Genomic DNA, 24,209 nt, shown 5'->3' with positions numbered 1-24,209 from the left:
CTCTTGAATTATTTAATGATAATAGTGCTATATAGCCACAGATCAACATCACATGACATGTTTTTGAATGATCCTGACATTCTTGTAATATTTTACGTATTTCCATGAAGACCAGAGGTATTGCTTCTGAACCATTTATCTTCAAGTCCGTGATTACTTCAGTGAGGTCACATGAATGTTTTAACAAGGGAAGTAATTGGGGCTCAATATTCTTGTTTTGTTTGTTATTTCTCCCCAAATGTAATTTATTCTCTTTCTATTCAGACTAATTATTTAAGGCCACCTTGTTTAAGATTATTTCTTCCCCCACTTTACCCATGTGAATCATTCTTAAATTAGCACTTCATCTAAATCACCAACATTTGGTTGCTTTTTTCTTCTATGTATGTAAATGTTTTAAATGAAATTATTTTCTTTCATCTGGAAAAGCAATCACTTAAATACAGTTTGAATAAATGAGGTAAAATGGCTCAGGAAAAAAAAGGCAGGTATTTATTTAACATCTTCTTAGATACAAATTTTTGTGTATGCTGCTGAGCTTCTGTTACCGTGACTAGAGTTAACTCCAGAGTCTTGAACAGAAGTTTTTGCACCTGCTGATAGAAAAAGGCTTTCTGTTGTCCAGGTTAAATCATCTCCCCAGATATCATTAAGCTCTTCTATGTTGTTACAGCTGCATCTACATCAAACACGTTACCGGTCTGCCTATTTTTCATTTCTCTGGAGCATGCAAGGCAGGCTTCTTCATAAGCAGTGCTGTCAGTCCGCGTGAGCATGGACAGAGGTTGCCCAGTGCAAAACTAGGCAGTAATCAGATGCAATTTGTAAAAACTAAGTAAGGATCTTAATTCTACATGTGATGATTCCTGTAAGCCTGTAACAATCTGAACTGCGGTATTGTCTCATGCCAATTTTGATGTGCCTTCGCTACTTTTGTAAGTTATTTCTGACATTCGTTTTTCGCCTATTCACGCATAGCCCCATTAATTATCTTGCTTTATGCAAAGTTGTTTTGTTTAGAAGAAACTGGAGCACTTTTCCAGTAGTGAAAATATTCCACTACTGTTCCAATATTAATGGCCTATTTAACAAGCATTTTAGGTGTTAGTTGCATATAAACCTGAATATGTGCAAACAAATTTAAATAAGAATAAATTCATAGCGGAATTGTATCCCACTGTTTTTAAACAAGCATAGTATTTGAGTTTCAAACTTCAGAATGTATGGCTGTATTTTATGTTTTCAAATATTACATTTGAGTGGAAAGAAAATTACCCTTTTTCATGGGGAGGCAGCAGTTTAATGTCTAGGTAGAAACTTAAATATTTGATGGTACAAAGCCTGTATTTTGCCTTGAGTCTGTTTACTTCCCTTCACTTAAAGCCTTACCCACTTACCAGTGCAGTCAACTGAAAAACTTGCATTAGCTCAGTAACCTCTGGATCTTTTCTGTAATACACGTGGAATTCATTGTGTTAGGCTTGTCTTTGTTTTAGCAGTAAGAGAACAGAAAGAAAATTTACTAAAATGGTGTAGTAGTGAATAGATCTTACCTCGTTTTAGTATACGTTAGGTTGCATTTTCTGCTGAACTGAAATATAGTTGTAGTATTAAATGTCAGAAAACATTTTCATGAAAAAAGTTAAGCTGATACGTAACAATTTGCAACAACAGAGACCATGGGTAACTGCATGATTCAGAAACTGAAGTGGACAACTGTAACTATAAAGCTAATAAAAGGTATTAAATGTCGTTACCTATTTTTTAAAGGCTGTGTTACAATGTTGTATTATTTCCTGCCTCTTAGTTAGCTTTATAGAAAACAGTTTGGGAAGCATACGTTTTTGGGTACAGGTATGATAGTCACCTCAGTGACTCTCAAATGTATCTGTTAAATAGAAAATCAAAATTGTGTGTGCAGCTGGGACAGCAGGTTTGAGGGAATGCTGACATTTTCATTCAACTTCTGTGTTCTTAGAGGAATATCTTTTGTATGTATTTATTTTGCACATCCCTTGGTTTATCGTTACATTTCGTAAATGATTCTCGTATTCTGCTCGAAGGTGAGGCTTATATGAAATGTTTAGATAGAGTTTCTAAGTCATTCCTGTCCACCCTGTGGGTGGTTGAGCAAAATGTTAAAATTCTGTGGTAGAGTCATTTGTATTGGGGTAGAAGGAAGCTGATTTTGAAGTGGAAGAGAAATTAGGTCATTTTGTTTGTGGTTTTTTTTAACTTTGTAAGCAAAGCTTGTTGGTCATAGCTATTGAGAATATGAATAGCTTGTCCCTGATAGCATATTGTTTTAGCTAGTATAGTATTTACATTTAAAGAAAATCACTGGGGGGTTTAAATATATTTTTTAACAGGGTTATATAAATTCATCTACTACTTAAAATAGATTTGATACAATTTTTTATATAATTCAGTAAAAATGTCTATGAACTGTTTCAGATAAGCTATGAAATCTGGTAGATACTAGTAGATAATCATGGCTAGTATTTAGATTGGGGGGGTCACTTTTAAAGACAAATTTAGTGAGATGTTTTCCTTTGTCTCTGTAGTTATCAGAGACTGTTACAGACGATTGCTGTACTCGAGGCTCAACGTACTCAAGCAGTTCAAGACCTTGAAAGTTTAGGCAGACACCAGAGAGAAGCACTGAAAGATCCTATTGGATTTGTGGAAAGACTCCAGAAGAAGGTATTTCAATGGGCTTTTCCTAAGTCTTACTCGGAATTTTTTTTTTTATAACTAGTAATTAATCGTCTGTAGAAATTAAGAGAATTCTATATATACTTGCATAAACATTATGAGTTTAAAATCCTTTCTCTGCTGAGCAAAAATGGCCCTTTGCTTATTAAATCTGTATGACATAGGTCTTAAATGATTTTATTAGATATGCTTTCTTTCCTTTTTTTTGGTATGTAGAAATGTAATCTTTAAATTTCTAATTGTAATGTAGGTATTTTAAGACAACCTGAAACCTACAGGTGACTAGAAGTGCTTCATAGTAAGGCACCAGATCAAGAATTCATAACTTTTCTCATTAGAGAAATTAAATGTTGTGCTATGAGCTAATTTGGTAGGGTACTTTTTAAAGAGCAGGAAATGTAGTTCATAGCCGAAACCCAAAATGATCACTAGAAAACATACCTGAGTTCTGGATAACATAATAGAATATTGTCTGATGGAGGAGAATTAATTTTCATAAGGAAACATTTTCTTTTCAAGCTTTAAAAAAATGGTAGTAACAGGGATACTGAAAAAATGTTTAAAGCTTGAATACTTTCTTGTTGCCATGTCTACCAGTGACAAACACACTTGACCTTCTAGTCTGGTAGCAACATGTTGTATTTCAGTGAAGAATGAAGTAAGTATTTTATGGTGCTCTTTTCCTAGGTTTGTAGAGACCTAGGTTTAAAGAGAGGTCTGATGTAAGCCCATTGGTTTCAGTAGTTGTCTTTCCATTAAATTTTGACATGAGTTAATAGCATGCATGATGTAATAGTGTTGCATTTGATAATCATTGTATGGGGAAATACTAATGCTAGTTGAAAGTATCTGGCGTATTTTTGTCTCCAAACCAAAGGAATGATACTCTTAAGGTTGACCTTTAAATAAAGTGGTGAGCTTTGCAGCAGTTATGTTCTAGGCAGAAGACAGCAAAATCAGTGTAAAATATACATTGATTTCTTTGATGGGAGGAGTTTAGGTACTCCGAGTCCTATAGTTTTCTGTGTTAAGAAAGGTACAGATCCTGGGCAAGCAGTATGTTTAAACAAAATAAAAGACACATAGACAGTAACAGGATATTGAAGTCAGAAACACCTGATTTCAAATGTGAAATACACGTTTTGAAGTTTTATGCTCAATAAGCCATCATTGACCGTGCCGCTGCATATTTTATATGACAGTTGTGTATTATTCTTGAAAGATATCTTCTCCTCAAAAAGACTGTGCTGCATGGCACTTTAAAAATTCTGATTATGAATTCTGCTGTTAGCTAAAAAGCAGTATCAGGTTTTCATAACTTTTCAGGATTTGTAGTTTTTTGTTTGGATATACAGCGATTGTGTTAAATATTGCTTTTCACTTTTCACTTTTTTTTTTTTCAGGTCGATATGGGTCTTCCATATCCTCAAAGAGTTGTTCAGCTCCCTGAGATTGCCTGGGACCAATACACCACTAGCCTTGGAAACTTTGAGAGAGAATTCAAAAACCGAAAACGTAACAGTAGGAGAGTGAAGCTGATTTTTGACAAAGGTAAAAGGAAGTGGGCATACGTTGCAAGAAAGAAATGACCAGTGTGGAGGTTTAATAATTCCTTTTTTGTGTTGCTTGCAGTAGGTATACCTGCAAGACCAAAAAGTCCTTTGGATCCCAAGAAGGATGGAGAGTCTATTTCATACTCTGTCTTGCCTTTAAGTGATGGTCCAGAAGGTTCTACAAACAGTCGTCCACAGGTAGTTGTTACAAAAGAAAAGATAAAATTTTACAAAATTTACTTTTTAATTTTTTTCTTTTTTAATATGGGTATGTGGGTAATCTTAACTGTTACTTCAAATGTTAATGTTGGTGGTGACGTTTCGTTCATGTACTCAAATCACAAAACTTATTTTTGGTTTAGGCAAATTCTATTTCAAATTTTAATGTGTTTATTTGGTTTGGGTTTGGTTTTACTTAGGTAGGAAAAGGGTTAAAATCAAGTTATCCTAACTGTACTTTTTCTAAACACATATTCCATTTTATATACTGTATTTGAGCAGATGATAAGGGGACGACTTTGTGATGAGACCAAACCTGAAACTTTTAACCAGCTGTGGACTGTAGAGGAACAGGTAATGGGAAACTTCCATTTTGTAGCTATGGTAACATATGTGAGAATAAAAGCTAATTGTGTAATAATGTTTAAAGCACTTAGAAGTTCAGAGTCACATGTATGTAGATACTCATCTTTTGACAACTCACACCTCTACTAGGAAAGATGTAATTATTTTTTTTCCCTGTTGATTTAGAAAAAACTTGAGCAATTGCTTTTGAAGTATCCACCAGAGGAGGTAGAGTCCCGACGGTGGCAGAAGATAGCTGATGAACTGGGAAATAGAACAGCAAAGCAGGTAACAAGTAAAACACCTGGAGAAGTACTCCCTTTCCTTGACTTTTTTTTTTTTTTAAACAAAAAGCATTTTAGGAAGCACTGATAAGTGTTGAAGAGAATCCTGGATACAATCTTTTAAGTCATTTATTTATAATTTGAGGTTTTTTCTGTCAAAAAAACCCAAACCTAATTCATAAACTGAGGCGTTAAAAAAGAGGGTTTTTTTTATAATGTTCATAATTAAAGCAATAAAACTTATTTTGCTAGAAAAAAGATTTGACTGCTTGGGATTGTTTGAGTGCTTGTGCTGTGGTAGTAGTGATGTCAGTCACAGCATCCTAGCAGTTGATATAGATTCACAGAAGATTTATTTGTAGATATCTCTTTTTGTTAGTGTGTTTGTTTGTTAAATGTTTGTGTTTGTTAAATCACAACAAATAAAATCCAGTATCTTTTCAGTAATCACTTTTCCTTAAAAATGTAACAGCAGGGCCTGCATTTCACTAATAACAATGCGACTCTTATTCTCGATCTGAAACACAGAATTTTAAAAGTGCCTCAAAGCCTATGACAAAGCTCCCAGACCTAGTTGTTCATTAGATTTTTGACAGCATGCATTTAATTCTATATAGCAAGTATCGTGACACCAACTGTTCTCAGATTGAGTTACATTGGAGTGCTGAATTTCCTGCACCTCAATACTGTAGAATGGGCAGACATTTTAATACTCACAGACAGAAGAATTAGTTCTGTACCAGGGCTGAGATCCACAAAAGGACACAGATATGGAGACACCAAGTGTTTCTGCATCTGACTTGTTGGGATTTTTCCCCTAAAATGACATTATTTCTCCATTTTGACTAGAAGTAAAAAATGCTGATGTTCTGTGTTCACAGTGCGTTAATTTCTCCTATTTCAGTTGTACACTTTCAGGTAAAAGTATACTTAAGTATTTCAATATACAAGATTACCTCATCTCTGATCATATCTGTACTTATAGGTATATTTCTCCATACCTGAAAAAATTAAAATATATGTTTACTTATTTCATAAACAAAATGTAGAAGTACTTCCCGTATGCTAACTATGCATAATTTATCTGTAATTATTAAGAAAGAATAAGTTTGGCTTTGGCAGGTAACCAACTACTAAAATTCTTTCCTTTCTATCACAATTTTTGCTAGAATTCCTGTGTATGTTTAAACAAGGGTAGGTTTTTTTTTTCTCTGAAGGCCTTCGAAGTGTCTGGAAATACTACAAATGCAGCATTGCAAGATAGGTAATGGTTAGAGTAGTTTACGCAAAGTAGAAAATGGGGATTTCTTGTCCTTGTACCCATGTAGCAATGCTGGCAAAACTTTGAAGTGAAGGCCTGCTACATTTCATTTGACATTTAATTGTCACATGTTTTTTGTCCTAGGTTGCCAGTAGAGTGCAAAAATATTTTATTAAACTGACTAAAGCTGGTATTCCAGTTCCAGGAAGAACTCCAAACTTATATTTATACTCCAAAAAGGTGAGACAATATTACAGCAGAAATTCCGTATTTCTGTTTGCATTTATGTGCAAATTGAGTCTAAATCATTAATATTTTCAGTAGATTTAAGTCTTGTTTACTGCTTGCTTAATAACTAGTTCCACCTTGCATGTATTTCTTAATAAATTAATCTTTTTCTTTTGCCATTAGCACTGTAGAGTGAGTTGGGTGTTATTCTAGTTTCACATCAACATCTGTTTATTACCTCTCTATCGGATAATCCTGGGGACATGAAGTGTCAGAAAAGAGAATGCAGCAGTCAGATTGCAGGCTGAACGAAGAGGGCTGAATGACTGGTCTTGGGGTACTTTTTCCTCATTTGTAAGTTTACTGTAATTGATCTAGAAGAGCATAATGAGAACTCTGTTGGAAGAGGATAAGGAGCCCTATAATTCATATTGTACAGTCACCTTCTAATTAACAAAACCAAAGAAAATTATGTATAACTGAGCATACTGCACTAGCACAAGTGTAGGCTTAAGACTGAAATGTCATGTCTTATTTTGATTTGCAACAACATGGCCATTAAAATAGAATGGTCATATAAATGACCATTAAAATATGGTGCTTTTCCTGATCTTGGAATGGATGAGAAAATATGGTCCTGAGAAATCTTAATTTGCAAAAGAAAAGACTCTAGATTTCTGTGCAGGCTAGTCATATATTTTGATTTAAATAATGTAGTACTCTTGGCTACTAATGAGGACCCTAGACATTTGAAGAGGGCAGTCTCAGGTTTTGTGGGGTGTTTTTTTGTTTTTATGTTTGTTTTTTATTATTACTATTACCATTGTGTTTACAAAAGTTCTTTAAAACCTGTTACAATGGCATTTTGTAGAGTGACATTACTTTTTTGCATCCAGGTGTCTGTGATGTTTCCTGATTAAGAATAGAGTAAGCCTTACATTGATTCTGCAAAAAGGCAAATTTGCGGATTTAGTCCCTTGAAAGGTTGGGAACAAAAGTTACTGCCAGAGGGGCCTGATAGAAAGATCTACCACAACTCATCTCTAATGATTTAAAATGTTACACACCCTGAGTTGTCTCCTAGTATTCTCTGAAGTTACTGCAAACAATGAGTGCTCGTATCAGAGGCTTTCCAGTTTGCCATCCATCATGGTAATGCCATTTTAATTTCACCAGGATTTTAATCTACTATTCTGCTCAATAAACAGAGGCAGGGAAGGTGCAGGCATGACTCTGTCTGGCGCCTTGTCTATTGGAAAAGTGCTTTCTGGCAGAAGAACCAAAAAAACAGCTGGAAACATTGGTACCTTAAATACTGTGGTGAGATTCATCTGTTAGAACTCTAAATTACTTGTACAGTTTACTATACTATGGGGCTAATTTTGAAACAGGTTGAAAATTTAATTTTGAAAATTATAATCCTTTGAGTTCTTTATGTCACCTTACCGTTTTAAATTACCTCAGTCACATGTCTTTTCTTCTTTCCTCTTAGTTTTATTTGGAAAGACTGTTACTACAGAATGTGAGCAATGCTGCCAGGCAGCAGATCACTGTGTTTGATAAATAGTGGGAATATTTAATCAGTACATGTGTGACATTTTAACCATATTTTTCACTAATTTGAACAGTGATCCATAAAGTTCTTTAACCCCACGGATGTGTGTATGAACACAGCGTAAGCAAGAGTGAAACATACTTTTTATAAAATTCTTAACATTCTCATAGTACAATTGTAATGCTACCATCCTACAGATTTTTCTTAAGCTTATCTGTAGAACAAATCTAATACTTAACGGCTGTTTTCACAGTATGATTCATATCCTTATTACCAAGTCATAAGAGTAAGGTCACTGTGCCCTGGTTTGTATTAAGGTAGCATCTCCATTTTATATTTGTATCTCACGTAAGAAATACAGCAGATGAAAAGATCAAACAAATACCGTATGTGAGGGAATTGAGCTCTCAGTCTGCTAATATAGCTGTCTACTTAGAGCACAGATTGACAGCACTGTACCAGGCTGTAGTTATTCCCAAGTCTCCAATGGAGATAACATAATGTGGCAGAAAGGAAATGCACGGGGTATTGGAAGCCTGGGTCACGCTTATGCTGTGCTCGTCCTTATTTTGATATTGAGTATGCACATACGCTGTAAACAGTGGTATCTGCTTTATTGCCAATAATAGAAGTATGAAAATTGGATGCTCATACTTAAAGGACATATCTATGGGAGAATAAAAAACATAGATATATTTAATGTAAATAATTGTGTCAAAAGGGATGCTTCACAAGAAGGTATTTGCATTTTTCCATGGGGATTGCCCAGGATGCTTTTTTTAAATGGTTACTGGGGAGGTGAGAAGCCTATTCAGTTCTTGAACATCTTGTTGAAGATACTGTGTATATCCCCTCATATGGCATAATGTCTCTTCTGATAAGTGATACAGGAAATTAAACAGGATGCATCAGGTTTTTTTCCTGTATAACCATCATCTGCTACTGCTGAAAATAAAACTGAATCAGAGATTTAGGACTCCAGTATTCAGTTCTTCAATTATGGCTTATCATTTTCAATTTAATATTTATATGATATCATTAGTGCACCTGCTTTTAAGATTAATCCAGCAGATACATTTCCAGCAGGAAAAATTATTTTTTTAACTTTCTGCTTTTATGTAGTATTTTAGTTAATTCTTTCACCAGAAGTAGAATCATGTTAAAAAGATAATTCAAATCCTTAGTTAAATTCCTAGGGCATAACTGCATGCATAACAGTGCTACTATTTAAGCATAGACATGGTTCTCCTTTCTTGATTTCCACATCTAGTATTGAATGCAGATCTGTTTTCGGTTAACAGAAAATTTAAATCACTCTGTCAGCTCAAGCTGAAATACCGTCTAACCTTATAAATGGAAGTATTTGGGGGGGGTGAAATCTTAAAGGAAACCAGAAAAGCAGCAAAACACAGGAAGTCAATGATCATAAGGGAGAAGGTGGAAAAATTCAACTCAATGGATAGTACACTAGTCTTGGAGCAAAAGTTCCTTTTTATTCTATGCACTGTAGTTCTTCTGCAGATCTGAGGTACCAGCTTCCAATCGTTAATACAGACTTTATCTCTTCCCTTAAGAGTGAATGAGGCTAGTCTCAATTCCTTGTTATACTTCTGTCTGCATAGCTAAATTCCATCTAAGATAATTTGTGTGATCTTTGCCTTTACTTTCTACACTGTGCACAACTGTAAAATAATGCTAGATCCCTCTTTAGAGGTTGAATCCGTCTTTAGAGATAAATGGTTGTATTATAATATTACAGGTTTGTAACTGATTTAGGAACCTTTGGGATAAAGTCTTGCGTAAAAAGAGAAAGTACTAACTATTGTAAATATTCCTTATGCTTTATATGATGACAAAAGCTAGACACAGTGTAAGACAATCTTCTCTTTTATGATTATTAAAAAAAGCAGTTTTCACACTTCTGGATTTTGATTCAGACTGTTTTCTTTAAACTGAGGAATGTAAGATTTGACATTTAAGATGTCAAAATGCTGGTCTGGAAAGTAGCTAAGTAAAAAGTTGAGTCAGTTTCATTCACCCTAAATTCTTCTTTTTTGATATTTAATATTCTTTCATGGGGAATAAGCAATAGGGGCTGAATGCCTTTAAGTAATCTATTTTAAAACTGCCATGCATTCTACACCTTCAGACAGCATTAAAGTTGAAAGGTTTTAGATATACACTAACGGAGTAATTTATCTCATCTAACATTTTTTAGGTTGCTTTTCCAGTCAGTGACAATAAAAAACAACCTTCAGAGAACAATTCTTTCTAACTCTTAGAAACCTCTTTTATGGTGGAATGAATTGCCTTTTCTCTCCCTGGACTAGGAAAGAAATCTGGACAATTAGCCTAGACTTAGATTTTCTGAGGCACAAATTAATACAAGAAATTGATGATAAGTGTCAAGCATGGACTGGTCTCTTGGATCTTAGACCTGTGTAAAACTACTTCTTTGTTTAGTCTTGCATTCACACCATTCATGACTCTTGGAAGTCTTTTAATATCTTTGCACTTTGGTTCTCGGTCTTCAAAATTGTAACAGCTTTATTTTCTGTTTTTCTGTTGTTGTCCGTCTCATTTACTTAGATGGTAGGGTTTTTATGGTAAGGGCTCTTACTTACTGGGTTCTTACCAAAGAAGTGTTGCACTGTTCATCTGATTTCACTTGTTATGGGGGAGAAAAATTCCAGCTGTATGAGGCTCTGATAGAGAAGTTTAACTAAAAATAATTGGAAAGGTGATAGACTGTTTAGTGCAAAAGAGCAAATTTCTGGCAAGGTTTTATCGATGAGGATTACTTAAATAATAACGAAGAAATGTTTTTAAAAATATACCATTTTTTCACTGTAGTCATCAAGTAGACGGCAGCATCCTTTAAATAAACATCTTTTCAAACCTTCAACTTTCATGACATCTCATGAACCTCCGGTTTATATGGATGAAGATGATGACAGATCCAGTTTTCACAGCCATATGGATACTGCAGCAGAAGAGGAAGTATCGGTATGTCATTTAAATCAGTCAGAAAATGTCTTGCTTACTGTCATTTTAACCTTGTTTAATGAATAATATGAGGATTAAGCATCTTTGCCATAAAATAAATATCAAGTAAGTATTAAATTGTGGTAAGATTCGTGAGCCATTTTGAATTATAAACACATCATTAATATAAAGGCCTCCAATTGCAGAAAATTTAGACCAAATCAGAAAGGAAGTGTGTAAAAGAAGTAATAAACAGTTTTGTCTTGAAACAGCTCTGAAAAGTTTTAGTTGCATATGTTCTCAAAAGTGATCTGACATAAGATCAATCTGAAACTCGTATAAACTGTATAGTTATGATTCTGGTTAAAGATGTGTTGTATCAGAAAAGTTACATAGAGCTCTGGTGAAATTTGAATGCTATTGTCATCATTGCTTTTTGTCTTCCTTCACTGGCTGAATTAATTATGGATTTTTTAAAAATCCGCTTCAAAGCATGAACTAACAGTCTGAGTCATCAACCAGCAAATGTATGTGTTTTTAGAGGCAAATTCTAGTAAACATCCTAACTCAATGTATTATTACATCCTGTAGTGTTCCACTTTCCTAATTTACCACATGCGATAATACTACAAGAATTTAGACATATGTCTTTCCCACTTCCATATAGAGGGACTATATCCTACCGCTGGGATGCTGGGCAAGATTCGCAGCTGGTGTGAATCACTGTGGCTTTACTGTACTTAGACTGAAGACCCTGACTTGTTGAAATTTTTTTTTTTTTTTCTTGGTGAGCCCAGTGACATCTTTTGTGTGACAAGCTTATTGCATAACAGAAGTATTAAGGCCACCCAGTATAAGTGCATTCATTTTCTTTATTGACCTTTTTACATGCACTGCATCATCTTCCTTAAATTATTAAATTTGCTCATCTATTACTCAGTCTTAAATCCAGTCTTCACTCATGCTCTGTATTCTTTCTCTGATGGTCTTTTGGTTCATCTACAGACATTCCTGATAACTTTGCATATTCCAATAAGAACCTTAAAAGGCCTGGAAAGGAAAATGCATATTAGAAGAGATGCAGATTACTGTTATTTATCTCAATGGAACTGTTTCTGACAAACATTCTTTCATTCTGTATTGTTTTTAAATACATATTTTCTAACTGTTCTGAATATTTCCTAGAACATTTTGGTTTTGCTACAGTGTCCTAACTCTAATAAATACAGGCACCATAAATTAACTTGGATTTATTTTAATTTGGGTAGAAGTTGCTGGTTTACTTTTTTGCAGTGATAATGGTGGACTTGTGCCCCCCCCCCCCCTTTTTTTTTTTTTTTTAATTTGGCTTAATCTTTTCTTTCTTCACTAGTGCAGCATTTCCAGATGGATATATTTCTGGCTTGCAGTAATGTAGAAAGACACAGGTGAGCTCAGTTACCAAAAGGATCCCCATTATCAGTGCAAAATAGAAGCAATTTGGAAGAAAAAAGAGATCATGAACTATATTCAAAATGACTGTACAGGATTCTGTTCTAATGTTAAAAGTCAGGTCTCTTAGTGATAGTCACTGTCTTGGAGAAAAACACTGTGCATTAGCATGGTGGAGAAGAGATTCAGTGTAGCAAGAAAATTACAGGAATGGTTTTCTTTGAGTTCTTTACAATGGAAGAACCAGGTGCTGTACCCCTGTAAAGACAAAAGATTTTGCCTGGATATTACCAGTCAGCTTGACTGGCATAACCATTCCTAAAAAATTGTTTTAGTATAAATGAGTTATTCCCAAGTGAAGACCCTCTATTCCCAACAGAGTGAATTTACTTTTCAGTTACAATTACTTAATTTTGTGGGTAGTCTAATTATTCTAGAATACAACTACTTACTATTCCAGAATGAAGTGTCCACACAGGGAGCTATTATAGTGTAGCTTATTCAATATACAGTTATTTTGTGCCAGGCAGTTTTTCTCAGGAAAACTTGAGATTTGCATGAAAGGTGAATCCCTGTTTTACATTAAGAGAATGTAGCTTGTCACCACACAATTTAATCATGTCCTTTATATAGGTTCATAATTACAATTAAATAATTGATAAGGCCTTTAGAAATTTAACACTAAAGAGCAAGCCTCTTTCCCTCACTTCCTTTAATAAGCTTACTAAATAATATAGATTCTTCAATCTTCATGGATTTGTAAAAAGAAATTGAAATTATGTGTGTAGGCTACATTAGAAGAATTTTGATTACTATCTAGTAGTTGTTTTCCGTAGCTGAACCTTCCTGTCACTATAGGATCTGAAAACTGCTCTACATCAATAGACTTGTCATCTTTGAAAACAGCTGACATCTACCAAGTACAGCTGCTACAATTAAATAGCCATCTTGAAATGGGCATCTGAATTAAAATGGGAGCTTCTGTCTTCTCATAACATAGAGGTCCTCAACTTTTGTTGAAGAAAATTGGATGAGAAAAAACAGAAATGGTGTGTTTCTTTAAAAAGAGAGAACCATTTGTTATAAATCTCTGGCAAAGTTGTATGCACCAGCCTGTAGGGAGGCAAACTTTTTCATAATTTAGGAAAAATAGCAATCTATTTTCTTAAGCTATTTGGAGACTGCATGAAGTAAAGGGATAGAGTTGGATAATTCTGAAACTTCTACTCTTCCAGTCATGGAACGATGCTTCTCATCACTTTTTATTCTTACAGGTAAAGGTGAGAACTTAATACTATTAAGATTGACTGTCTTCAAATTAAAAATACATATAATGGAAGCTTGGTACTGTCTTGATTTATGGGTCTTTTAAAAATCTGAATTTGTGCAAAATTTCTTAAAACTGTAAAAAGTTTTTGAGTGTCCTTTGTTTTTAATATTTTCACAGCTTTGAAAGTACTTCAAAACAGTGATTGTAACTATCCTTAGAATAGTATTATTCCATACCATTCCACAGAATAGTAAAGAGAAAGATCAATTAATTTGATAAAACCAACCTGAAATTTCAGTTCTCGAGTGTAGTATCTGTTGCCACATATTTAAAACTAAAATAAACTAGCTTTGTCTTAAACAACAGTGAAGTCTTCTACTGCAGCTGCCATTTTGCCCACAATGTATGGACAAGTGGATTATATGCGAATTGCAATTAGGCATCCAAGATGAGAAAAAAACTAGGAATTAAAGTTAGGCACTGCTCTCTCCTTTATACTACAGCTAAGCTCTTCACCAGAAGAAACTTGTTTGTAGGATAATGGTTTTTTGTTTTAATGCAAATAATAAATTATAAATAATACAAAATAAAATGTAAGTTAGCTGTATGCGCTGTTTTGTGCTATGTTTTTAAAAATAATTTCCCAGTATGTTTCTTAAAATATATTGCCAGCATTTTCTCAAAGGTAATTAACCACACATAGTGATTTATGGAATATATGTCTTACTAGTTACTATATTCCTAAAGTAAAGAATGTTTCTCATTTATCTTTAACCATGAACAGGATGAAGAGAGTATTCCAATAACATATCGAGAGTTACCTGAATACAAAGAACTGTTAGAGTTTAAAAAATTGAAGAAACAGAAACTCCAGCAGATGCATGCAGAAAGTGGATTTGTGCAGCATGTGGGATTCAAGGTGAGTTAAGAGATGTTCTTCTGTTACTCAGTAGATTGTAGAAGTTTTCAAAGGCAACATGGTTTGGATTTCCTAAAAAGGCTTTGTTTAATATAGCAAGTTTTAGTTCCTTAGTTCTTGTTCGCTGTGTCTGCTTTCTCTCATCTTCTTTAATAAAAACAACCCAAGTAATTCACTCTTTCCGATAGCTCAGGTTTCACTGAATACTGATATTGTATGAAAATTAATAAACATACTGTCTTTTCCTCAATTTTATTATGAAAATACAGCTCTAGAGCCAGGTTAAATCATTACAGAATTCCATTTGACACTACAGTCTGTTTTGACAATGATTCATTGATGATAATTCTCTGATTATGAATTTGCAGGCATTTTGCCTCCACCTGAGGCCAAAGGGACAAAGATTTTTAATGAGAACAGTGATAGATTAATAAATTTTTTGTTTTGTAGCAGCTTCCTAATCCTATCAAGTAATAACTTACAGAAGTTGAAGCAAGGACACGAAACAATAGTTATGTGAAATTACGAAAATAAACATCAAGTTAAACTAATGTGTTGTCCCAGTATCAACCATTAATAGGTGACATGAAAGAAAGGGCATTCTCTAAATTTTATTTTCTGGTTTGCAAGGGATTTTCTGTGTAAATGGTTGCTATGTTGGAACCATTTCTTCACCTTGTTTAGTGTTACGTGGCTAGATTTATTTTCTAATACCCATTTATGTAAGAATGCAAAGATACTCAGTTTAAAGTTCAGTTCAAAATGACTGGAAAATTAAGATGGCCTTGACAGTTGACATTGAGAGACTTAATCATGGTGTTAGGCCACCAAGGCACTTTTTATTTTTGCTGGGGGGTTTTGTGTTTTGAGGTTGTTTGTTTTTTTTGTTTGGTTTTTTTTTTAAGTTAGCATGGTGTGTTTGGTTTGGAGTTTTTTGGGATGGAGGTGGGGTGGGGTGTGTGTTTTGTTTTTGGTTTTTTAAGTTAGCGTTTTCTTCCCCAAAATTCAAAACTTTGATCAGGCAGACCAGACTTTCAGGTAACAAACTAGTTGCTTTTTCTACATAAAATTACTCTGAAAAGTAAATTGGCATTATGCAGTATCAAGCATTCAAAGTTTGAAAGTTTCTTTGCAATCTGAATTTGATTTTATTACGCATTATAGTAAGCTATGAAATTACATGATTATATCCTATTTTCCCTCAGGAGTGCTGCCTCAGTGCACGGGCTGGATGGAGCTCACCTAATAAGCAATCATTCAGAACACTTTTGGTTCTGCAGGGCCTTCAGCCTCATTTACTACACATTATTCAAACTCTACTTTGAATATTGAATTATTGAATCCCTTGTGGGCTTTTTATGGCCTTCATTGCTATAATATCAGAGCACTTTGCAAATACTTTTTTTTTCTTAGGAAATGAAAGGCATGGTATTATTTCTGTTTCACAGGGGAAAGAGAGGGAAGCTGGAGCACAGAAATTAAGGTCAAGGGTTTCCACTGTCTTGGTTCTCAAATTGAGATAACTGGCACCAATTTTTTTTTTATTATTTATTTTTTTAAAGTATTTAGCATTATACTGAACTTGATATTTTCAGAGAACAGCTCTGAGTATGCTTAGTCCCTCCTCATTATCAGCACTCAAACTCTGAAAGCCATCTGTGGCAGGAAGGGATACAGCTGTGACAAATCTGTAAGGTGTAAGGTGTTTGTAACCCTGAGTGGATTAGTTGTGGCAGGGAACAAGCTGCTCTGTGAGTGGGTTTCACAGATGCTGTGAGAGAACTTCAGGTTCTGAAGGAGGATGAGCTGTGGGAGCACAGGCTTGTTTCCCGCATTTCTTTTTCCTTTTCAATTCTGTCTCTGCAGCACTCTTCAAAGTTTAGATTTTTGAAAAGTTTTCCTTGCCTCCAAGTCCCCTTTTCCAGGTTTCCTTTTTTTATCAAATATCTTTGCATTTCTGCCCCTCTTCTCTGCCATCGGGAATTTTTCATCCAGTCTTGATGTTTCGTTTGTACTTTGCTTCCTCCTCTTCATGCCACATTCTTCTTGCACTTAGCTGCTGTTGTGTTGTCCCTGATTCTTCTCAGGGGATTAGTTCTTGTCTTCTTGCTCAGCTTTAGTTGTAGACTTTTGTTCCCTTCCCTGAATATGTTTTCCCAATTCCTTCCCAGACACCTGGCTTTTAGTTCCAGCCCACCTACAATGTGTTATTATATTTCCTGAGTTTGAAAGTGCATCAGTCTGACCTGTCGTGTCCTGATCTGCAGCCCATCAACAGCCTCCCAACAGGCTGTACTGGTCTAGTCTCACTGCTTTCTTCTGCCATGGAAAGTGAATCTATACTTAGACATTTCGCATGGTTGGACTTAAGCTGTAGAAACATCACATTCATGTATTGTGTCAGCAGTTCTTACAGCCATGTGAGGATAAGCAGTGACTGCAGGCAGGACTAGGTCTGCTTTTGTTAAGCAGGAGGACAATGTCAACATGGAGCATTTGGAGAGTGGGAAGCAGAGAGAGAGAAAGATTGATCAATCCTCAGGGCTCTGGAGGGCCTCTCCTAGAGTATGAGGACTCCTTTATCCATGAATACATTATGGTCTGTGATGAGAAGAATTCAGCTGTGTGGGCTAGTAGTAATCAACCTACATACATGCCTTTCTATATGGTGTATTGGTGTGTACTGTTACTAACGTAAGTGATTCCAGTTACGGTTTTTTTCAATGCTCTTCCATCTGCTTCACAGTGTGATAACTGCGGAATTGAACCTATCCAGGGTGTTCGGTGGCACTGCCAAGACTGCCCTCAAGAAATGTCCTTGGATTTCTGTGATTCTTGTTCTGACTGGTGAGCAGCATACAGTTCTACTTGTTATTTGTAATTAGCTTGAATATCTCTATGTGGCTTAATTGCTGGGGCGGGGGGGGAATCTTTGCTCCAGCATAGGACACATCTCCTGTGTTGAGTGAAGTGGAAGACACTTTAGGATATATTTGTGGGAGATACGTTTTGTGAGCATGTTCTGGATGTATAATTTTTCTTTCTTAATACAGTGGCCAGATAGGTTTGGTACTGTTAAACAGTGGGGGAAATTATACTTTATGAATTAATTGTATCAAATTTCGTATGAATCTGGATCTGTATGCATTCAGATTTATCAAATGAATCTGAATCTGGTATGAATCTGTTAATATGATCACTGTTTCTGAAAGTTAAGGAAAATATATGACTTTTAAACTGTTATCTTTTTCTTTCCCTTGCAGTCTGCATGAAACAGAGATTCATAAGGAAGATCATCAGTTAGAACCTATTTACAGAGCAGAGACATTTTTAGACAGAGACTACTGCATGTCCCAGGGCACCAGTTACAATTATCTTGACCCAAACTACTTTCCAGCAAATAGATGACATGGGAAGCAGATCTACCATCTTGGGCTTACTATCCTCTTTGAAAAATAACAATGGCACCATTGTTAATTCTGTGCACATTTTGGAAAGACTCTGCTTTCCCTGAAATGTCACTCACAGCATGACAGCTTCCTGGGTGTACTTGTCAAACTACAGCTTTGAGCTGTCATGGTTCTAGATCACTGAACAGCAGCTGAACATTCCTAGTGTGCAGAAGGTTTCACTGGGAGACTTTTCTTTCACCACATTAGTCATTTTTAGGTGGTGAATCTAAACACAAAAGAAAAACATACAAAAGGGTGAGCCAGAAATGAGAGCACACATTAAAGATAGAGTAAATTCCAAAGGCTTTGAAGAACTCGGTTATAATGAGATCCAGAGGAGATGAAGTATTTATATAAAAACAGTTTAGTAGCTTGCAGTTTTGTTGTGAAATAGTTTTCAGCACAGTAACTGACTTCTTTAGGCAAGGTTTTAACCAATGACAGTGTTTGCTTCTAGGATGTACTCTAAAAAATACTCACTGTCTCAGCGATGGTTGGTTACAGGCCTTTATTAAATCGGAGCTGCTTAATCACATTGACTTTCAATTTTTTTAATTTTGTTTTGTTTTTAAACCACGATGAACTCTATTTACCAACAGTGAAGCACTACAGGGGGCAACTGTGGCATTGCTTCCTTAACCAGCTCATGGTGTGTGAATGTTATAAAATTGTCACTCAGATATATTTTTTAAATGTAATGTTATATAAGATGATCATGTGATGTGTACAAAATATGGTGAAAAGTGCCAGTGGTAGTAACTGTGTAAAGTCTCTAATACTCAACATTAACTCCTTTAAAATAAAATACACAGCCTTCTGCCTCTGTATTTGGAGTTGTTAGTGCAACTCATCAAAGAAAACTGCCTAATATAAATCATATATATGGTAATAATTTTTCCTCTTTTGTAGTCTGCACAAGATCCATGAAAGATTGTATTTTTATTACTATTTAAACAGTGATTAAATTTAGCCTGAGCAGTGAGCAAGGGTTCACATGCATTCTTTTATACTGCTGGATTTTGTTGTGCATCATTTAAAACATTTTGTATGTTTCTTCTTATCTGTGTATACAGTATGTTCTTAAATAATGTTCAATTGTCAGGAGAACTGTGAGAAATAAACTATGTGGATACAGTCTGTTTATATATAGAATGCTTGCTGTGACTTCCTTTCTGTGTAGTTCTGACTTTTTAATCAAGATGGAAAACATTAAAAGGACATTTTAATATGTCATACAAATATTCACTATGCAGACCTGCAGGATGCCCAGCGCCTTCCTCTGCTGTTCATTTCAATGGGAACTGATGGTGCTCTGCGCCTACTAAAATATGCTTTGCCTTTTGCAGGATTAGCATTTTAGTTTTCTCATACCTTACTCACAAACTGTTCTTTTTCAGATTGCAGAAAGTTCAGATTTTAGTAGCCTCGGTACACTGTATACCATTGTCTGAGAAGCTTTGTAATTATTGTGACATTTTAGTTAATATATTTTCTATTGAAATGTATAGCTTGTGATTCAGAAACACTTGATTATTTTGTAACTGTAATAGACTTCCAGTTGCTTTGAAACTTGAATACTCAGAGTAATTAGCTAGAAAAGAAACTAATTTGACTTTAAAAGGTAGCAATAAAAAGGATAATTGGCTGGCTGCACCTAATAACTTTAATTATAAACTGATTGGTATTAAGTTTTGCAGTAAATTTAGGTGTATTTTTTGCTTCAGAAAAAAATAATTTTAAGCGTCTAGTCTATTTAGAAGGTAATACAGTACAGTTACTAAAACACTTGAGCGAGTATCATATATAACCATATCTCACATATCTAGGATACTCAGATGTATTTTTTAAAGGCTTATTAAATTTAACACAAAAATTCACATGATGTATTTTAGTTTTTCATTGGAAAAGATACTGCTCTGAGAGGGTCTCTAGTACGATAAAAAATATGCTTTCCACATCATTCATGCTGTTTATAGGAAGCTAGAGTTGGTGAAGGTGTATTACCAGGGAGAGAATCTGTGGTAATCATTTTTTTCTGTTGATACCCTGAAAGAATTACTGGAAGAAAATAACAAAAGTACATTAGTGAAAATACGATTAAGTGCAAATATTCAGTCATCAATTTAGGATAGCTTGGGAAGAACAAAAAGCCATGGTATAATTTGAATGGGATTGGAAGCAGAAGGAGAATTTCAAGTCTGAATCACCCAAGAAAGAAGTGTCTTGGATAAGTCCTCTTTTTATTGAATATGTATAAATATTTATATTTCCATATGCATGCATATACAGCTATTTCTCTTGCATACATTATGAACATATGCAAATAGATATCTAATGCACATACACCCAATCAAGCATGGGAATTTTTTTGTTTTGTTCCACAGAAAAGACCAGAAGAAATAGAAAGAAAAATTAAACTGAAACTGTATGTTAAATAATTTTTGTAATTTGATTAAAAAAAAAATTTGCAGCTGATTGTTGCCTTTGTTCCCATCCCGCACAAGTATGATACTCCACACTTTTTAAGTTATATTGTAAATAGAAGTAATAAAAAATACTCCAGAAAACCTACCCAGATGAATTTGCAACTTCATGGTAACTCCAGAATATTTTACTATTTTTTGGAAAAATACTACACCAGACAGCTGCTAGTGCTTCAAGGCTCGGTTTAGAAAAACCTGCCTTCTCAAGCTGATGGCATTATGAAAGTCTCTTGCTTAACGCTGTTGTACTGCAGACATTACTGGTCACTTAATGGCACTGGTCTGGAGCTGGAGAAGCACTTCCTAGAGCATCAGAGGTAAAATGTAGGCTATAAAAGGACCCAGGAAAGAAGGAACATCCAGGATATGAAGGATAAGAACATATCTAAAACAGTCCCTTAAAAAATAATTGAATTAGCATTTACAGGGCAAATGCCAAGGAAGAAAAAGAAAACAGAAGAATCTGCCCTGAATGGAGAAAGGACATATTCTGTAAGCATGCTGATTTGAGCTATATTTTCAAGTCATGTACTATGCTTTAAAAAGGATTAAACCCACGTATACTGTAACAGAAATCATTACTCCTCATTTTTGTACGTTTTATTTGTATTATGTCTTCATTACAAGAAAGGTAACTTTAAAAATACAAATCTGCCGCATAAAGTACAACTTTGACAGTAAGAGCAATCATGCAACCCACTTCAACTGTGAATTCATCCAGTAGTTCCAGTAAGAGGATGCAATTACTTTACAGGAATGTCAAACAAGCTTTTATTTAGCTATCAGAATACCAAAGAAACTCCACAATATTTTGGTTAACCTAATGGAAATACAATATGATTTTTACAGACTTTTTTGCAGATAAATGGCTTACTAAAGATGCAAGCAATATGAATCAAATGAATCCCTGACATTTTCCTTCCCCCCACTCCCCCTCAAAGTTTTGGCAATGCCAGTACAAGACAACAGATGATGATCTGAATTTTGCATTTGAAATGCTTCCGAAGTATGATTTAAAGATATCTTCATACATTCTGGCTCATAGTCAACTTTATATGTAGACTTCAATTAATATAGTAAAACTGTTGTTAATGTGGATACTTCCTGGATTGCACATGTGACTATACAATACAATCAGTATTTTCACCTCAGCTCACAAAACTGGGAAGTCGTCATTTGTAATATCCTACAACTCGCAGCAGAAGACAAGGCTGTCACAAAAATGGTGTCTGCTCCATGATAATGGATTGACAGACTTCCACAATATTCAACCATATCTTCACCTTCAATTAATTTTTCTGCTTCTTGTAATAGTGTTCTGGGGATGTGTGTAAAGTTTATTTTAACTTCTAGCTTGACTAGTTGCAGCTGTCTTACAGCTGCATGTAACAGAGAACAGATTTTAGTCACTAAAACCCAAGAACAAGCTAAGTGACCACAAAAATTAATACTGTTAATTAAAAGAGAATAATAACCAATGGGAGACTTGTACGCAGTCATCTTAAAGTTAATATGCTAAATGGTGAATGATGTGGTTGAAGAGCTCACTGCTGGCCAGGCACTGTCTGACTTCGAATCAAACGTATGAGGTGATGAAATACAAACCAGAGCTGCTGTTCACCATGCTGCTTTTAACCCGTGAAGAGCAAACAACCAATAAAACAATACATAGTTCTTAGTGTAGAGTTAGCATACAGACCACTTTCTATTGAGTGTATTGTCAGAACAGAGAAAAAAGATTTCATCTAAAATAACATACCACATGCACAAATTCCAGATACCTCTCAAGAAAGCAGTATTGCTTTGAACAGCATTTTAATCATGACCATCAAGTGCATGTGCGGTGGGGCTGTGTACACACCATTGCTGCGCTTCTGTTGAAAAAGAAAATGCTGCCTCTTCCTTTTTCAGGAAAGAGTCAATTGTCTTGCAGACTTCCAGAAAAACATCCTCCTGTGTTCCTTCTGCATCAACCTGTGAAGCAGGCAAAACCCATTAGTTTTGATTAAGTTACAAAGAATTATCTCAGAATCTAAACATTGGCACAAAAACCTGATCCAATATAAAATAAAAGTTGTTCTGTTTCATGTTATAAGCATGCTAATGCAGAGGAGCAGCTTCCATAAACCAAATTATTCACTGTGTTTCCACAGATTTATGTGAGAAGGTTCTGTAGGCTCCATTGTCTGGAGCAAAGTACATTAATCAAACGAGGGAGCCTAAGCTTTCTCCTAAATACTCATGTTTTAAAGTAAAATTACACCTTTGTAATTTTACAGAACAGTTTCCAAAGATTCTTAGAAACTATTTTAACATTTAATACCCTCCAAAAGAAATCTAATAGAATAACTTTGATATCATACTGTTAATGAGATGAATAGCACTGACTTGTTAATTTGTTTCTTGTCACCTAAAGCGTCAGAGCATGTAATGCTGTGACGAACCTAAAAGCTTTCAAATGGCAGTAACTCAGCGAGGTTGTGTGTTTCTGTGCATTTGTATTTGCAAACTTGGTGAATTGGTTCTGGTTTTATGACGACCTTTGGGCAACGCATGTTTTACAGTGGCACGGGTTTTGTTGTACGGGAACTCACTTTAATTGAAGAAATTTTTTTCTTTAACACCCCAAAGATTATGGTTTGGTCAGAGGTTGTCCAGGCTGTTCAAGTTTACTTTTCATGACTGGACTTCAGCAAAACCAGGACCGATTTATCCTCCTATACTGAGGAAGAGGGCGCTGCATTTTACCAAGGAGGAATGATGTTTGTAGCCAGTAATACTTCTGCGTATTCCCTAGAAAATGTAATGTAGCACTGAGCTTTTCTGAGCAATGAGTTCATGTCCACCCCATGCAGTGAGTGGCATGCAGGACATTACTTGAGGAAGGAGAACTGTCTTGCCTTCACAGTAGTGGCAGAAGAAGCTTTCATGCTGGCTCTGTACACCATGCAGATTGCACCTGATGATTATTCAGTTCCTCTGAAATGTCTGGTGAGAGCCTTGATTCTCTACTCGAAAGCAAGCTTCCTCTCTGCTTCTCCATGCTTAGTCTTTCATGCATGCATGCCATGGAATTTGCACACATTTAATTGGACCCATGACAACTTTGCTACAGCCTGTTTTTCTGAACTATGTGCAGCATTTTCATCTGCAAGTTGCTGACTAGGATGCCAGACAACTGTAATGTTTGAAGGGGACGTTCCTGACCATCATACTTTCTGTCACCTCTTTGTTCTGCAGGAGAATAAAGGGAATTTCAAACTCCAAAGAATGTATTTTTGAAATGGCCATGAAATTCTTCTCAGATACAGTGTTGGCTTGCAGCCAGCTCCTGTACAGTCTGACTGCACTCAATGTACATTTAAGTCCCTCGGTGCTAAGTCTTGTGTGGGAGTCAGCAGCTGCTCCTTGCAGAGATCCAGCAAGGGATTGCATTCACGCTCCGTAGCTTGGTTTTGCTCTTGGTGGCATCCACATGTGCTGCAAAGTTTGATCCCTTGTTGCATCCT

General features: G+C 35.3%; 2 protein-coding genes across 6 annotated transcripts in view; one reads left to right on the top strand and one right to left on the bottom strand.

Moving 5' to 3' along the window:
• The window catches only part of ZZZ3 (zinc finger ZZ-type containing 3), a 64,451-nt gene extending 43,243 nt beyond the window's left edge, over positions 1-21,208 (top strand). For 2 of the 4 annotated variants that reach the window (XM_072867012.1, XM_072867013.1), the window contains exons 4-13: positions 2,565-2,703; positions 4,119-4,266; positions 4,348-4,466; positions 4,755-4,841; positions 5,019-5,120; positions 6,522-6,617; positions 11,014-11,166; positions 14,631-14,765; positions 17,512-17,612; positions 18,029-21,208. In XM_072867012.1, the coding sequence (XP_072723113.1) occupies positions 2,565-2,703; positions 4,119-4,266; positions 4,348-4,466; positions 4,755-4,841; positions 5,019-5,120; positions 6,522-6,617; positions 11,014-11,166; positions 14,631-14,765; positions 17,512-17,612; positions 18,029-18,173 (1,225 nt within the window). In that variant the 3' untranslated portion in view covers positions 18,174-21,208. Of the gene's footprint in view, positions 1-2,564; positions 2,704-4,118; positions 4,267-4,347; positions 4,467-4,754; positions 4,842-5,018; positions 5,121-6,521; positions 6,618-11,013; positions 11,167-12,517; positions 12,573-14,630; positions 14,766-17,511; positions 17,613-18,028 lie in introns of those variants that run through there. The other 2 variants (XM_072867014.1, XM_072867015.1) reach the window with 2 other exon arrangements.
• A 77-nt stretch (positions 21,209-21,285) lies between these two features.
• The window catches only part of AK5 (adenylate kinase 5), a 101,526-nt gene continuing 98,602 nt past the window's right edge, over positions 21,286-24,209 (bottom strand). For both annotated transcript variants that reach the window (XM_072867016.1, XM_072867018.1), the window contains exon 14: positions 21,286-22,674. In XM_072867016.1, coding sequence (XP_072723117.1) covers positions 22,516-22,674 — 159 coding nt within the window. In that variant the 3' untranslated portion in view covers positions 21,286-22,515. The remainder of the gene's footprint in view (positions 22,675-24,209) is intronic.

Source organism: Ciconia boyciana, chromosome 7 (genome assembly GCF_034638445.1).
Source record: "Ciconia boyciana chromosome 7, ASM3463844v1, whole genome shotgun sequence".
NCBI classification, from domain to species: Eukaryota; Metazoa; Chordata; class Aves; order Ciconiiformes; family Ciconiidae; genus Ciconia; species Ciconia boyciana.
The sequence above is the reverse complement of the archived record's forward strand: the minus strand, read 5'-3'. Positions and strand labels throughout refer to the sequence as shown.